The sequence below is a fragment of the Kogia breviceps genome, chromosome 2 (genome assembly GCF_026419965.1).
Source record: "Kogia breviceps isolate mKogBre1 chromosome 2, mKogBre1 haplotype 1, whole genome shotgun sequence".
NCBI lineage: Eukaryota > Metazoa > Chordata > Mammalia > Artiodactyla > Physeteridae > Kogia > Kogia breviceps.
The window spans coordinates 195104662-195118628 of NC_081311.1; the positions used below are offsets into that span (position 1 = coordinate 195104662).

The 13967-nt window shown below is 46.5% G+C and overlaps 1 protein-coding gene across 1 annotated transcript in view; it reads left to right on the forward strand.

The window, feature by feature from the left end:
* INPP5D (inositol polyphosphate-5-phosphatase D) overlaps positions 1-13967 on the forward strand; it is a 129921-nt gene that overhangs the window by 62791 nt on the left and 53163 nt on the right. Inside the window, exons 4-5 of the mRNA XM_059054386.2 lie at positions 1714-1885; positions 5581-5721. Of these exons, the coding sequence (XP_058910369.1) occupies positions 1714-1885; positions 5581-5721 (313 nt within the window). The remainder of the gene's footprint in view (positions 1-1713; positions 1886-5580; positions 5722-13967) is intronic.

Genomic DNA, 13967 nt, shown 5'->3' on the forward strand with positions numbered 1-13967 from the left:
CTCAAGAGTTCATGTCCTGAAAGAAAGCCCTGACTCTCAACTGGTCAGGGCTCCTCCTAAGTCCCAGGGCTTGGAACCAAGACCCCCAGCGTCTCCCCTGAAGGACAGATCAGACCGGAGGTGTGGGGTCCCCGGCCTGACTCCGCCCATCCCTGGCTGCTGCCCGCCACGTGCTGGGTGTCCTTGCAACCTCCTCTGTGGGCCGCCCTTCCTCCCACCTGCCTGGAGATTCACCGTGAGCGATTGCACAGCTCATCGGCAGCCTCCTCCGAGGGTAAACTCTGAAGAACCGTCTCACCAGTTCCTGGAGGAGACGAGGGCCGGGCAGAGTGTTTCGAAAGGAGCACAGGTCTGCAGAGGTGAAGGGGACCCAGGCGGCCGTGTCCCTTGTCGCCTCCCTGGCCCAGTAGGAAGCACCCTCAGCTATGAAATAGCCAGAGCCGACATGTCCACGTGTGAGTCCAGGGTCACTCGCCAGTGCTGTGCCTGGGCCGCATGTCCCCCAGCTGTGCCCAGGAGCCCAGGCTCGGCCTCGACACCGAGAAGCCACCGTGCAGAAATGCCCTCTGCACTTCCCTCTCAACCCCCAGGCCAGCTTCTCTGCCCCTCCGGGCATGGCCGTCTAAAGAAAGACCCCAATACTAGAAAAAGACCCCCCAAAAGATCTGGAAGGAGAAGCACAATCTCAGGACGGCTGGCTTCCCTTCCCCAAAAAGACCCATTGTCTGCTTGAGCCCAAGCCTCTCCCGGCCCCAGTCCAAGGGGTCGGATTTGGCTCAGGTCTCCCCAAGGTGCCACCATTCCCCACGGGGCTCAAAACGGGATCGTAACTGTTGAAAGAACCCCAAGCCAGGTGAGGAAGTGAAGGAACGGCTCATCCTCTAAAGACCATGTCCCCGGGCAGCTCTGTGTCCAGAGCCATGGGGCAGCCATCCCGTGTGAAAAAGAGGCTCGGACAGGAGGTCGCAGACCCCAGGGGCTCAGGACCCTCACCCATTTGTGGCACGTGCAGGATGGAAGTTTTCAAGGTGAACGGGAGGGAGTCCCATCTCCCAGGCCAAGTCCACGTCATTGGTTTCATATCTCAGTTCCCTGGGTGGAGGGAGCCCCTCACTTCCTTTCATTGTCTCTGGGGGCCTGGAGGGAGAGAGAAAGAAGGACAGAGGCTGGAGAGAAAGGGCAAAGGAAAGGGAGCCAGGGTGGGAGAGAGAGGAGCAGTGTGGCCAGACCTGGCCGCTCCCCAGCCCGGCTCCTCCCATGACGGGAGCCCAGCCCCTGCTGGTCCAGGGCCCCTGCTCTGCCCCGAAGCCGGCCGTCCTGCTGAGCTTCTGGGGCTGCTGTCTCCAGCCGTCTGAGGCCAGCAGCCCTGCGCGGCGTGGCCATCGGACCCCAGCAGGTGTTTGCAGAGCTCCTCACGGGGACAAACTCCGTGTCAGGCCCCAGGGCAGAGACCACCAAGACCAGGTCCCTGCCCTTGGCAGGTTCCCCGTCTAGCCCCAGGAGTCAGCTGGCAAGGGAGCGGGGCCGGAAAGGGACAGTGTGGGCACAGACAGGTCTGTAGCTGGGTGCAGCGGCCTGGACCCCACGCGGCGGGTGGGCAGGGTCACCGCACAGAGGGCGGAGAGGGTGGGCCACGTGCCCCTCTCCGCAGGCGGTGATCCTGAGGGAGGGAGCACTCAGCCCAGACGGCACTCCTGCTCTTGTCTTGGGTAGAAGGTTTCCTGTCTCCCCCCGAGCTGCCACCCAGAAACATCCATTTATCTGCCGGGCCATGCGAGGCCAAGGAGGTCCCTGTTTCCAACGATAATCCTCGAGCCACGGAGGTCAGCCGGCCAAGCCTCTCAGAGACGTTGTTCCAGCGCCTGCAGACCATGGACACCAGTGGGTGAGTCCCCACCTGGCAGGCCCCACGACACCCAGGTAGCTCACCCTGTGTTCTCTCCTGGAGATGCCTCTTCCACACTAGGACAGGTTGCTGTGGAGCCCGCCAGCCTCCCGACGGTGGGTCTGAGGGAGCCCAGCTCGTGGGGCAGCTCTGGCTGCACGGGCACTGGATGGCCCTGCTCAGGTGCTCCACGCCCACCAGGCCCCGCGGCATGGCAGGAGCTGGTTCTGGATTGATGGATAGTTCTCTGCTGCAGATGGCATGGCCCTGCTCCAGACTTCAGGGGCCTATGCTGTGATTCCCTTTCTGGGGCTTGCTGTGAACTCACAGGGCATCTTTTCCCATCCCGAAGACTCCTCCCACCATGCGGTCCACTGACTCAGATGGTCCCAGTGGAGGAGCTGCCTGCACTGCAGCCTGGACCTGCTCTGGGCCCCATGTAAAGGAGGCCAACTTCCTTGTCACCGGGAAATGGGTCAGAGCAATCGTCCCATGTGTGGTGTGGACTGTGTGGTCTACACCGCATGCCACTCCTTTCTTTGTGGTGGAAGGAGTGAGGGGCAATCTTTTTGTTTGTTTGTTTGTTTGTTTTCTGTATGTGGGCCTCTCCCGCTGCGGAGCACAGGCTCCGGACGCGCAGGCTCAGCGGCCATGGCTCACGGGCCCAGCCGCTCCGCGGCACGTGGGATCCTCGCGGACCTGGGCACAAACCCGCGTCCCCCGCATCGGCAGGCGGGCTCTCAACCGCTGCGCCACCCGGGAAGCCCAATCCTTTTAACACTTTGTTTCACCTGCCCCGATGCAGGGCTCTCAGGATCTGGCCTCATATGTGGTACCAGACTGGTCATGTTGATGAGGTCCTGCAGCCCCTTTGCCTCCCTCAGCCCAGGCTGGGTGATGGGAGGTGGAGAGATGACTGGGAGGGGCGTTGGTTATTTTGCAAATCAGAGGCCCTGACTTTAACACAGGCAAGGGGATGGCTTCCGCAGGGAGGGCGCTCCGTGAGGGGAACTGTGTCCCCAGCACCCAGCATGTCACCGCGCGTGGAGTCGGCACCCCCAGGTCTGTGTTGAGTGAATTAATTAGTACACAGCCATCCCCGTGTGTTAACAATTGAAAAACATTTTTTTATTTCTTCACGAGAAAAGGGCCCTCCAAGGAATATCCTATTGGCAGGACTAATGCAACATCTCCAACTTGAAAGATTAACTTGAGACAGCCAGGGCTGCTCACCTACCATCTGATTTAGCCAAATACAAAGGAAATGCCTGAAGGTACACACAAGCCACCGGTTGCTAAGATATCGGGTGTTTCTATATTTCCACCTTGACATTTGCTCTAATTCTTCTCCGGGCCCGCCAGGTTATATTCTCTGCACGGAGCAGGGCGCGGGTGACGCGCGGCTGTGGTGGCCGTGGCGGCAGCGCTGCCCCCCCGGAGTGAGGAAGGGGGTGGGGGGAGGCGAACACCGGGGCCTGACCGACAGCCCGCCCCGCCCGCGGAGAGGACAGCGAAACACTCCTGGAATTCCTTGAGCTATTCATCAAGAAGCTAAATATCCAGTGCTTTGAATATGTTGATCCGTTATCATGATTATCCTGATATATGTATCTATATGACAAATGCTTATTAAAATAGTTCAGGCAGAGCCCATTGTTTAGTTTCCTTGAGATTCTATTTCTCTCTAGGTTTAGGTGTTAAACGCAGGGCCGTCCTTGAGGAAATAGGCAAGGATGTTCAATGGTGCCACTGCAGTCCATCTCCTCCTGACTCGCCCACGTGGTCTATTGGCTACATCTCCTTGTCAGTCCCTCCTCTCTAGGGACAGGTCTTCTCTAGGGACTCAGGGCCCAGTGGGGCAGGACAAGGTGTTCAGCCAAGCCTCCACCCAGCCTCCTGAGAGGGGAGGGGGCAGCTGAGGGCTGGTGAGCGCGGGAGGCCCGCCCTCTCTTGTGTGTCTTCTCAGTTAATAAACTGCAGTGGAAGTTGCCTAAAACTTCTACTGGGAGATGGAGGTGTGTGGGTGGAGCACATTGGAGGGACCACGGTGCCTGCCCTTAGTTCTTTTCTGGGTCATGAAAAACTAAGCTTCTGCCTTGTGTTTGCAAGTTAATCTATGTTGCTTGTAAAATAGCTTGTACGCAGAGGACTGCCTTTAGATTATTCTTAATTATAGGACAACCTGCACAGTCTTTTGTGCAAGTTAATTCGATCTAATCAGTTAGGTCATAGTTAATAAAAGACTGATGAGTAAAATCAACCTTCTCTGACAAACAGAGTTTAACATCTTTATGTCAACACTTTTCTACAACAAACATTTTAACAAATATAGCTTCCTAAAGCAAGTACTGATGGTCTCAAAGTTACAAGTCAATAGGCACGAGAACTGTTAAAGTACATATCTTAATGCTGTAGGAGAGATTTTTGTCCTTTTCAGCAAAACAGACTGAGGCAGAAACTGGATTTTTATGGTGTCAAGACTCAGAATAAGTATAGATTAAACTTAAATGTTATGACAACTGGTATGTAAATAATTGCTGACTTCTCAGGCTAGATAAGTCAAAATGGCTAATCGATGTCTTTTCAGTCTTAAGAGCAACAGCCTTTCATTCTTTCAAGGATCCTACAGGAAAAAAAAAACCTGTAGTGACCTCTAGTTTCAACTTGATTGCAAGGCTGGAGCAAAGCTATTTAAAGCTTGTGTGAATTTTTTCACACACGTAAATCAACATTCTTGAGCCTCCGTTTCCTTGTTTGTAAGATAGGAATAATAGTAATATCTGCCTCATAACATTGATTTGTGGATTAGAGGGAAAAAAAGCGTAAAGTGCTAAGCAGAGTGACTGGTATGTTATGCTCAGGACATACTTGCTGTAATTATAATGTTCATTATTATGAGAACAAAAGCTCAAAAGTTATCCAGAAAAAAATGCTGCTGGGTGATAGAATGTAGAGGTGTGATCAGACCTCGGGGGCAGCCCTGGCGCATTGCGGCGCACCCAGGCTGTGCCTCTGCTGGGCCATCCTGTGCAAAGGCGAGGGCAGGTCCTGCCTCCGGCCCGGCCGTGTGCTTCATCCGTAATTGAAAGGGACTGGACCAGACCAGGAGCAAGGGCTGGGAGTGCAAAGGCCCGGCACCTAGGCTGCCAATACCATACCCCCCGCCCCATCACTCAGCACAGAGACTTCCCCTCGGAGTCTCGGATGACTGGGAACCTCCCTGACACAGAGTTCCAGGTGGCCCTTGGATGTGAACTTGGAGTTGGCCTGTGAGCTGTAGCCATTTGCCATCTCTGGACTAGAGCAGCCCTCAGGCCTCAGATCCGATCTTTAGGAATTGATGAAGCAGGAAAACAAATCCTCTGTGCATTTTCAAACCTGTTCTGTCTCCTTTTCAAAGGATAAACATTTCCCATCCCCAGCCAGTATCACTTCCTTCCACCTACCGGAAAAGCCTTTATGGGTGGGTTTAGAGGCAGCCTCCCTTGGGGTCCTTTACTCTCGTCTGACCTGATCTCCACCCCTTCAGTAAGACCCAGGGAGCCTGTCCAGGTGTGCGAATGTTCTCGGGGGGCCGGTGTCTCGGCTGGAGACTGAGAATTCAGATTTCTTCTTCTACCTGTTACTGTTAGTGTCTATGGTTTAGGAACCGAAGAAGCATGTTGTTGTCTCTACTTTTCTTTTTTTTTTTTAAGGCTTCCAGAAGAGCATCTGAAAGCTATCCAAGATTATTTAAGCACTCAGCTCACCCTGGACTCTGATTTTGTGAAGTCGGGCTCCTGCAGTCTGCCTCATCTGAAGAAACTGACCGCGTTCCTCTGCAAGGAGCTCTATGGGTAATGGCTGCCGTGCGGATGGGAGGAAGGGGAGCAGTGGGTGAGAGAACCAGCTCATTAGGGTGACCCCTGCGCTTAGCCCGGCTCTCCAGCTCCGGATAATTGGGCTGTTGGTGGGGCTTAGAAATCTGGTTGTTTTGTTTTCATGGCATTTGAACTTGGTGGTTGTTGGCTTTTTTTTTAATGAAAGTTAATTCGAGGCCAGTTGCTATTGGAAGGGGTGGGCAGGAGTACACTGCCAGCCCGTCCACACTCGCTAAGGATCCAGAGGCTAAGGCTTTTGCTGCTATTCGTCTTTCTTGCTGCAGCCAGCACATTCGATAAGCACATAAGGGCACCAAGAGGAGTTAAATTAAAATCAGCCTAGGGCTTCCCTGGTGGCGCAGTGGTTGAGAATCCGCCTGCCGATGCAGGAGACACGGGTTCGTGCCCTGGTCCGGGAGGATCCCACATGCCGCGGAGCAACTAAGCCCGTGAGCCATGGCCGCTAGGCCTATGCGTCCGGAGCCTGTGCTCCGCGACGGGAGAGGCCACAACAGTGAGAGGCCCGCGTACCACAAAAAAAAAAAAAAAAAAAAAAAAAAAAATCAGCCTATTTTCTACGTGGGTGGTGATGGCTCAAGATTGCCAGTGACGGCAGGTTTTTACAGTGAGCCATCACCAAAACTTCAGTGTTCTGCTATTGAATTCACTGAAGGACCAATTGGTAAAAATTTCCAGTTTCCTTTAGTGTTTTAATTTCATTATGTGCTTTAATTTCATTACCATTAAAATTAAGTTTAATTACATTTTAATTGTTTAAAGTGCAAACTTAAAGCTGATACACTATCTGAAGAATTGACAAAAGAATTTTTTAAATGCTTGAAAAAATAGAAAATCACATTTAAAAGCATCTGAAAGAAATCACAGGGACCCAAAACAATCCCATGGCAAATGAAAGGTCAACATTTTGGTTGGAAAAATAGCATTTCATGTGGGTGAGGTTTTTATCAGCCTATACTGTTTTGTGTTTTATTACATATACAGCAGTTTCAAAATTCTTTTGTCAGTTTCTCTGGTGCCATATCTATCTTAGCTTAGTTTCTATGCAAAAAAGAATCTTTCATCAGCAGCAATCAAATTGAACTTTCCTTTTAAAAGCTCTTAAAAAGCACAATCAGTACATTTGGTAAATTTAACAAATAATTTCTTTGACAAATTGAGCACTCATCAAATTGGCCAGTCAGGTTTACTTTCAATGAATTGGCTTTCAACTAATGCAGTTTCAGCCAATTGGACCCAGAGCCATCATTTTTATAGATTTCCACAGAGAGATATTTCTCCATGTGATGCTGTCGTTATAAATCATTTATCACTAGGAAAAACACATACACACACACGGCACCTTCTTTTCAAGAAACACAATTTCATCATGACTGGTAGCAAGCTTTTATTTCTGCTCCAGTGGAAATCCTGTTCTTTGCTGCTTCCTTGTCCAGGGGAGATATACCTTTAAGTCTCTCCACATGTTTCACCCAGTACACTCAGCACACTTCCCCAACACTGCTTTGTTACCTGGACTTTCCTAGAATCTGGGTCACCTCATCCTTATGGTGACAGCAGCTTCCTCATCATAGCTAGTTCTCTAGTTTTCCACAGGCCTTTATTTACTGAACAGTTAACTTCGAGTTAGAAGTAGAGAGACCACGTGATGTTCTAAATTCCCCCCAACATTTGTTTGTCTTCACTTCATAGGCAAAGTGATAGTCAGGCTTGAAGACGCGGTTAGGGATGGACTTTTAGAAAATCTTAGAGAAAAATTATGTTTCCCATCTCCCTGCAACCCCTGCAGATGTTGTTCCATGAAGCTAACTATAAACTAGTAGTTTTCAAACTGCTTTGATTGGAACAGCTCTTCAATCCATTCACTCACTTAACAAATATGTATGGAGAACCTGCCCTGAGCTCTATTCTGGGAGCTGGGATGCAGCAATAAACACAATGCACAAAGTCCCTGCTCTTTAGACCTTGTTGGAGCTGATGTCTTAGTAAGGAAGTATATAGCGGTAGATTAAGTCTGTAAATAAACTAGATAATTTTAGTAAACATCATGACAAAATAAAATAGGGGAAAGTGCTAGAGAGACGTTGGGTGGGAGGGTGCTAGTGTCCTTTGGGGGTCAAGGAGACCTCTCTGAGGCAGTCACAGAGCTGGGACCTCAGTGACAAGAGGGAGCTAGCCATCCAGCTATTTGGCAGCAGGATGTCAAGTACAAAGGTCCTGAGGCAGGAATGAGGCCAGCCTCAAGGAACAAAAAACCTGTGAGGCTAGAGCATAAAGAGCGAAGGGAAGTGTTAGGAGTGGAGGTTGGGAAGAGTCAGGTGTAGGGTGGTCATATTTAGCAAATAAAAACACAGGATGGTCAGTTAAGTCTCAACTTTAGATGAACAGCAAATACTTTTTTAGCATAAGTATGTACCGTGCAATATTGGGATGTACTTGCACTAGTAGATTATCCATTGTTTATCTGAAACTCTAATTTAGCTGGGTGTCCTGTGTTCTCTCTGGCAACGCTAGCAGGAGCCACATCACACAGGACCCCCAAGGCCTGGTAGAGGTTTTCAGGATTGTGCCATAATCTGAGTCAGGGCAGTGGAGACTGGATCTTAGGAGGCAGACCCAGAGCAGCAGGCAGTTGGGAGCTACTCTATTTGTGACCTGATGGTGGCCCACGAGAAGGGAAGCAAGAGGAGGCAGGGATTTGTGTCTATTTTGCATCCTGCTGAGTCCTGGGTTTCGACAGTGCCTGGCACACAGGAACAGCTGATAGATATTAGCTAGATGACCCAAGGCTTGGGAGCATGTGGGTGCTGAGAGTTGGTGTGACCCCGGGCGTGTGTGGATGGTGGAGCCGGCAGATGGATGTAGGGTGGGGGGAAGACGAATCGAGGGTGACCCTTAGGTTTTCGGTGCGAGCAGCTGAGTGGTGGATGATGCCAGTTACTTAGATGGGGAAAGTCAAAGAGGAAGGGGTGGAGGAGGGGCATCTTTCTCTGAGCTACCATTGGCTTGAGGCGCTATTAGACATCCTGTGAGCTGAGCCACCAACCAAGGATTTAGTTCTAGAAGTTAGAGCCCAGGAAACCTCAGGGGTATATGTCTGGGAGTCATCAGCATGCAGTTGGCACTTGAAGCTGGGAGATGAGTGGGGTAAGGTCACCGCAGGGGGGAGTGCAGATGGAAGGGAAAGGGGGCTCAGGATAGACGTTGAGAGGTTGGGTGGAGGAGAAGGAGCTGGAACGGGGGACTGAGGATGGTGCCAATGGTGGCCAGTTTTGTCTACTCAGACCACTTGGCCCAACACAAACGCCAGGGTGAGGATGGGAAAGTCACAGAGAACTGAGGAGTGAGAAACAGTGCAAGAGTCTCCTCCACAAAAATGTCATTACAACGTCAGTACCTGTGTCTGAAAGAAGGAACTTCCGCAGGACAAAGGCTCGAGGAAGATCTGTAACCCTAAGTTAGATTATCTAGAACCAGACAGAAACTTTTCCAGAGAAAGAGAATAAAGAATTAAGTCTCCAGAGTCTGGAAATACTTGATAACCCATGAAGTGGAGAAATGAGGAGAATTGTAAGTAGAATTTTAAAATAAAATGTCAAAGTTTGGGAGAGGTTATTATTATCAATTAAATGAGAGCAGGGTAAGGATTTTGATAAAGAAACCAACCAACCAAAACAAAAATACCATCATTATAACTGCTTCATTGGAGGCCATAAAATGAACCCATAGTTTTCCAATCAAACTTGAAAATCAAATCACAAAACAGAGCAGAGTGTCAGGGAAGTATACATAAAAAACATGAGAGGACTAAATAAGCATATGCCAAGAATGTGTGATTAAAAATCAATAGTCTTTGGAAAGAGGGCGTAGAGATTCGACTTATAGCTGGTAGGGTGGGCTCTCCAAGAAGCAGGGAAAAAATGATGTGTAATTGATGACTAGATATATAAAAGAAAAATATGTTTCCAGGTTTATATAGGAGCTAAATCCAGGTATTGAGAAGCCTCATAAAGATCCAATTACAGAACAAGCAAATAGCAGCACAAAAACCTCTTCTTATAATTTTCTAAACCACAAGGGAAGATGAGTTCAGAAAGTAAATAATTAGGAACAGCACCATTAGTTTTAAAAATTACAATACTTAATATTATTCATACTCCTGGATGATATAATAAAAATTCTGAAGCAATATCTCCAAGGAGAAGACTACTGACTTCTCCTTGGGATTAACTCAACCTAGATACCATTTAAGAGCCAAAGGAGTCTTTGCAGATTTAAAAAATTGGTGAAAATGTACTAATGACAAGGCTTCACTTCAAAAAGTTTCCGAGAATTTTTTTCCAGAAATTTTAGAGTGCTGGTAATCCTAAAAATAAGAACCCAGCAGCCTACTGAGCAGCTGGATATGAATACACCCAAAGCAAAAGTGTTCATTCTGTGTTCCCAGAACACAGTATGATGAAAATAGAAATAAATAACAAACTAGCCACAACTACCCAACCATCTGGCCTTTCTTGATCAACTCCAATCACAGCTGAATTAAAGAAGACACTTGACACAATGATAGCCTACGTGGGATAGGTTTGGAAACCCGAGGTAATCAAGCATCTGTATATCAGAACTCTAGATAATACAGCCAAAGCACTACTTGGAGGAAAAGCCATAGCTTTAAATGCTCTGTTATGGAAAGGGGGGTGTAGAACAATAAGTCAAGCATTACAAACTTAATCCAGGCTCTCAGTCTCTTGAAGGCATCATGGGTCATACCCTGATCGCCTTGATATTTCCATGGTCACGCAAAGTACTGGAAACAGTAATGTATTCAATATTCGTGAACAAAGATTGAATGTGTGCCAACTACGAGCCATGCACTGTTCCAGGGGCTAGAGATACAGCAGTGAACAAAACAGAGTCTTGGGACTTCCCCGGTGGCGCCAGTGGTTGAGAGTCTGCCTGCCGACGCAGGGAACACGGGTTCGTGCCGTGGTCCAGGAGGATCCCACGTGCCGCGGAGCGGCTGGGCCTGTGAGCCATGGCCGCTGAGCCTGTGCATCCAGAGCCTATGCTCCGTAACGGGAGAGGCCGCAGCAGTGAGAGGCCCGCGTCCCGCAAAAAAAAAAAAAAAGAAAAGAAAAAAAAAACCAGAGTCTTTAAGAAATCTCTGTTAAGCGAATGAACAATAACAACAACTGGAAAGGAAAAGAGCAGGGGGAATATAGTTAAAAACAGAAATAAATTAGGAAAAAGTCAATTAAGGAAATTTTTAAAATTAGAAATGTAGGAGATTTAATAATTTGCATTAAAGATTTCCAAACCAATAAAGTGTACAGTGTACAATTACGTGGCTACAAATCTTCAAATTATAATTAAATGAAACAAATATTTTATGTGAAATATGAAATGTAAAAATTACCATGTATGCCCTCTTTGAACTTTCAAGGAATAATAACCATGTTTTATAAATTATTCAGGAATGACAAAAATCACCTAATTCAATACTCAAGAAAAGTACAATTCAAATCTGAAAACCTAATCAAGATAATAGCCTGAAATAAACTATATCCAATTTCATTTATTAATATAAATGTATAATATTTCAGTAATATTCTAGCAAATATAATTTAAGTGATATGAAAAATGTAGGTTTTATCTAAGAAATCACTGTAAGGGTGAGTCAACATAAATGAAAACACTGTAATTTAGCAGGAGATTAGAGATAAGGGAATCATTTGCATAGATGTACTAATAGAGCTGATGAAAGTCATTTCGAATTTTTAAAAATCATTTTTTAAAAAGGAATAGAAGGATCCCTCTTAATAATGCAATATGTGTCAATGTAAAACCAATTACACTTAACAGGGAAACATTAAAATCATTCCATTAAACATTTTAATAAAAGAAAAAGAGAAGCCCATCATCACCTGATTATTTAATACTGTATGAGAAATGTTTGCTAAAGCAAAAAAAAAAGTAAAAAATCAGAGAAGAAAAAATTAAGGAAACAACAAAGTATCAGAATGTTCCTTCTGAGTTCTGGAGTTCCGGGTTGGGAGATACGGGAGGTGCCAGCTGGAAACTGAATGGGAATCTTGGGGAAATTAACCATCTCTCTGAGACCAAGGTGGGAGGAGCCTCTCCTTCTGGGAGGGCTCCCTCAGGGCGCCTAGGCCCCTTCTGGGCTGTCTCTGGGGTCTGACCTCCCTGAGGACTGCAGCCCTCCCTGTCTTTGCTCCCCATCTTCCCCTGAGCTGGTGACCTGAAGCTGAGACAAGCTTCCCAGGGACCCTGCTGACGGTACCTATGCTGGACAAATGTTTTCTGTGTGATGAGACCAGTTCTTAAGTCTAACAGCTCAAGTCCCCTTGTGTCTTTGGTCATCCTGAACCGAACCAACACCCCCAGACAAGTCTGAGAGCCAGATTTCTCAAAATTTTACCAAGGTTAGAAATACAGAGAATAACAGCATTATTCTTAGAAGATCCTAAGGATTCAGTTTGTGTATATGTACTTGTGTTTTTAAAATAACAGTTTTAAAAAGGAGAACAATGAGGGAGATCTATTTGATGTTAAAACATGTTCTGAATTAGTGCTTTAGAATTTTTTTTTTTTTGGCCTAGAATTCTTTTATGAAATGACAGTTTAAACAGAATACCACTATGTTAACAGAGTAGCTCTGTCGGAGGTGGGATAGAAACTGAGAACCCTGTCTGCCTGGCACTTCCCTCCCCCTCCCCAGGCCAGTTACCTCCCCCCATGCCATCCTTGGCCCCCAGAGGCATCCCAAGGACGGCCAATCAAAGCCAGTAGGCTAGAACACCATCCCTGCAATGGTGAGATGTGTCAAGCTATGAACATGACATTGCCTAGGACATATGAGGCACTCCAGAGTTTTCACTGAATGAATGATATGAATTCTGAAAATAAATCCTATCATATTTAAGATGAGCTTGTGCAATGATCTAGCCCAAAAGAACTGTGGAAAAAAGAGTAAGTGCAGTTGAGTGAAAATGAATAGCAACATGGAAAAAGGTGAACTTATTTCCACCACATATTTTTTTTAAATTCCAGATGAAGTAAGGAACTAAAAAGGTATAACAACAACCCCCCAAAACCCTGTTTATAACATAACTTTTAAAAGAGTGAGAAACCAATTTAAAGTGAGCTACTAATTGCTCACGAGTAAATACTGCTGATAAATTTTTAACTAAGGTAAGCAAAAAAATTTCCAAGGAAAAGGTGAAAAATAGAGCAATAAAAAACTATAAAAAAAAACTATAAAGCACTTTATAATGAAACCCAGCCTACCTAGGGTGAAAACAACAGAATGGGGAAAAAAAAAAAAAAAAAAAACTTACAACACCTAGATTAAATAAAAAGCAAAGCAATAAGTAAAGAGTTTATACCAATGTATAAAAATACTGGCAAAATTCCCAACAGAAGACCAACAATGGACAGGAACAGTTTATAGGAAGAGAAATACAATAGAAACCAACCAGATAGAAAAATACTTAGACATTAGAAATTAAAGATATGCAAATCAATTCATCAGTATTAAAATGCACTGTTATGCCCACTAAAAGAGAGAGAGAAGAAAACAACAGAATTCAGTTGGCACAAAGGATGAGCAGGCTGGAACAGTGCCCAAGGCCACCGTCACTCAACGATATTGATCAAGAGCCATAATCTCTGGTTATCTTAAAACTGTAATTGAAAATAAGTAAAGAAGAGCTATATGAACAAAGCTGTTCACAGCAACCTTTATTTATAATCACCAAGATCTCAAAATAACCCAAATATGTAGCAATTGATTTTGGTACATTTAATTGATAGAATATTTTGAAACCACTAGGAATGTTGAATGTGTAAAAACATGAACAGTTTTTGATGAAATAATAGATGAAAAACAGAACACAAAATTTTCTGCCCACCATGCCCAAAACAATGGGAAAATAGAAAAAGATGAGAAGGGAACGAAGGATCATTAAAGCCCTGGTATTGGAATTGTCAGTGTACTAGACAATGACAGATGTCTCCGGGCATCCACCTTAGCTGCTCGGAGGAGATGTGAACCAGAAAAGCACAGACTGCTGGAGCGCGAAGCCCCTGGGGCACCAAATTAAAACGCAGATTCCAGACCAAATCAGGTTGGGACCCAGACATTTGCGTTTTTAACACTCAGTGAGGGTGTGATTCTTAGAAACACT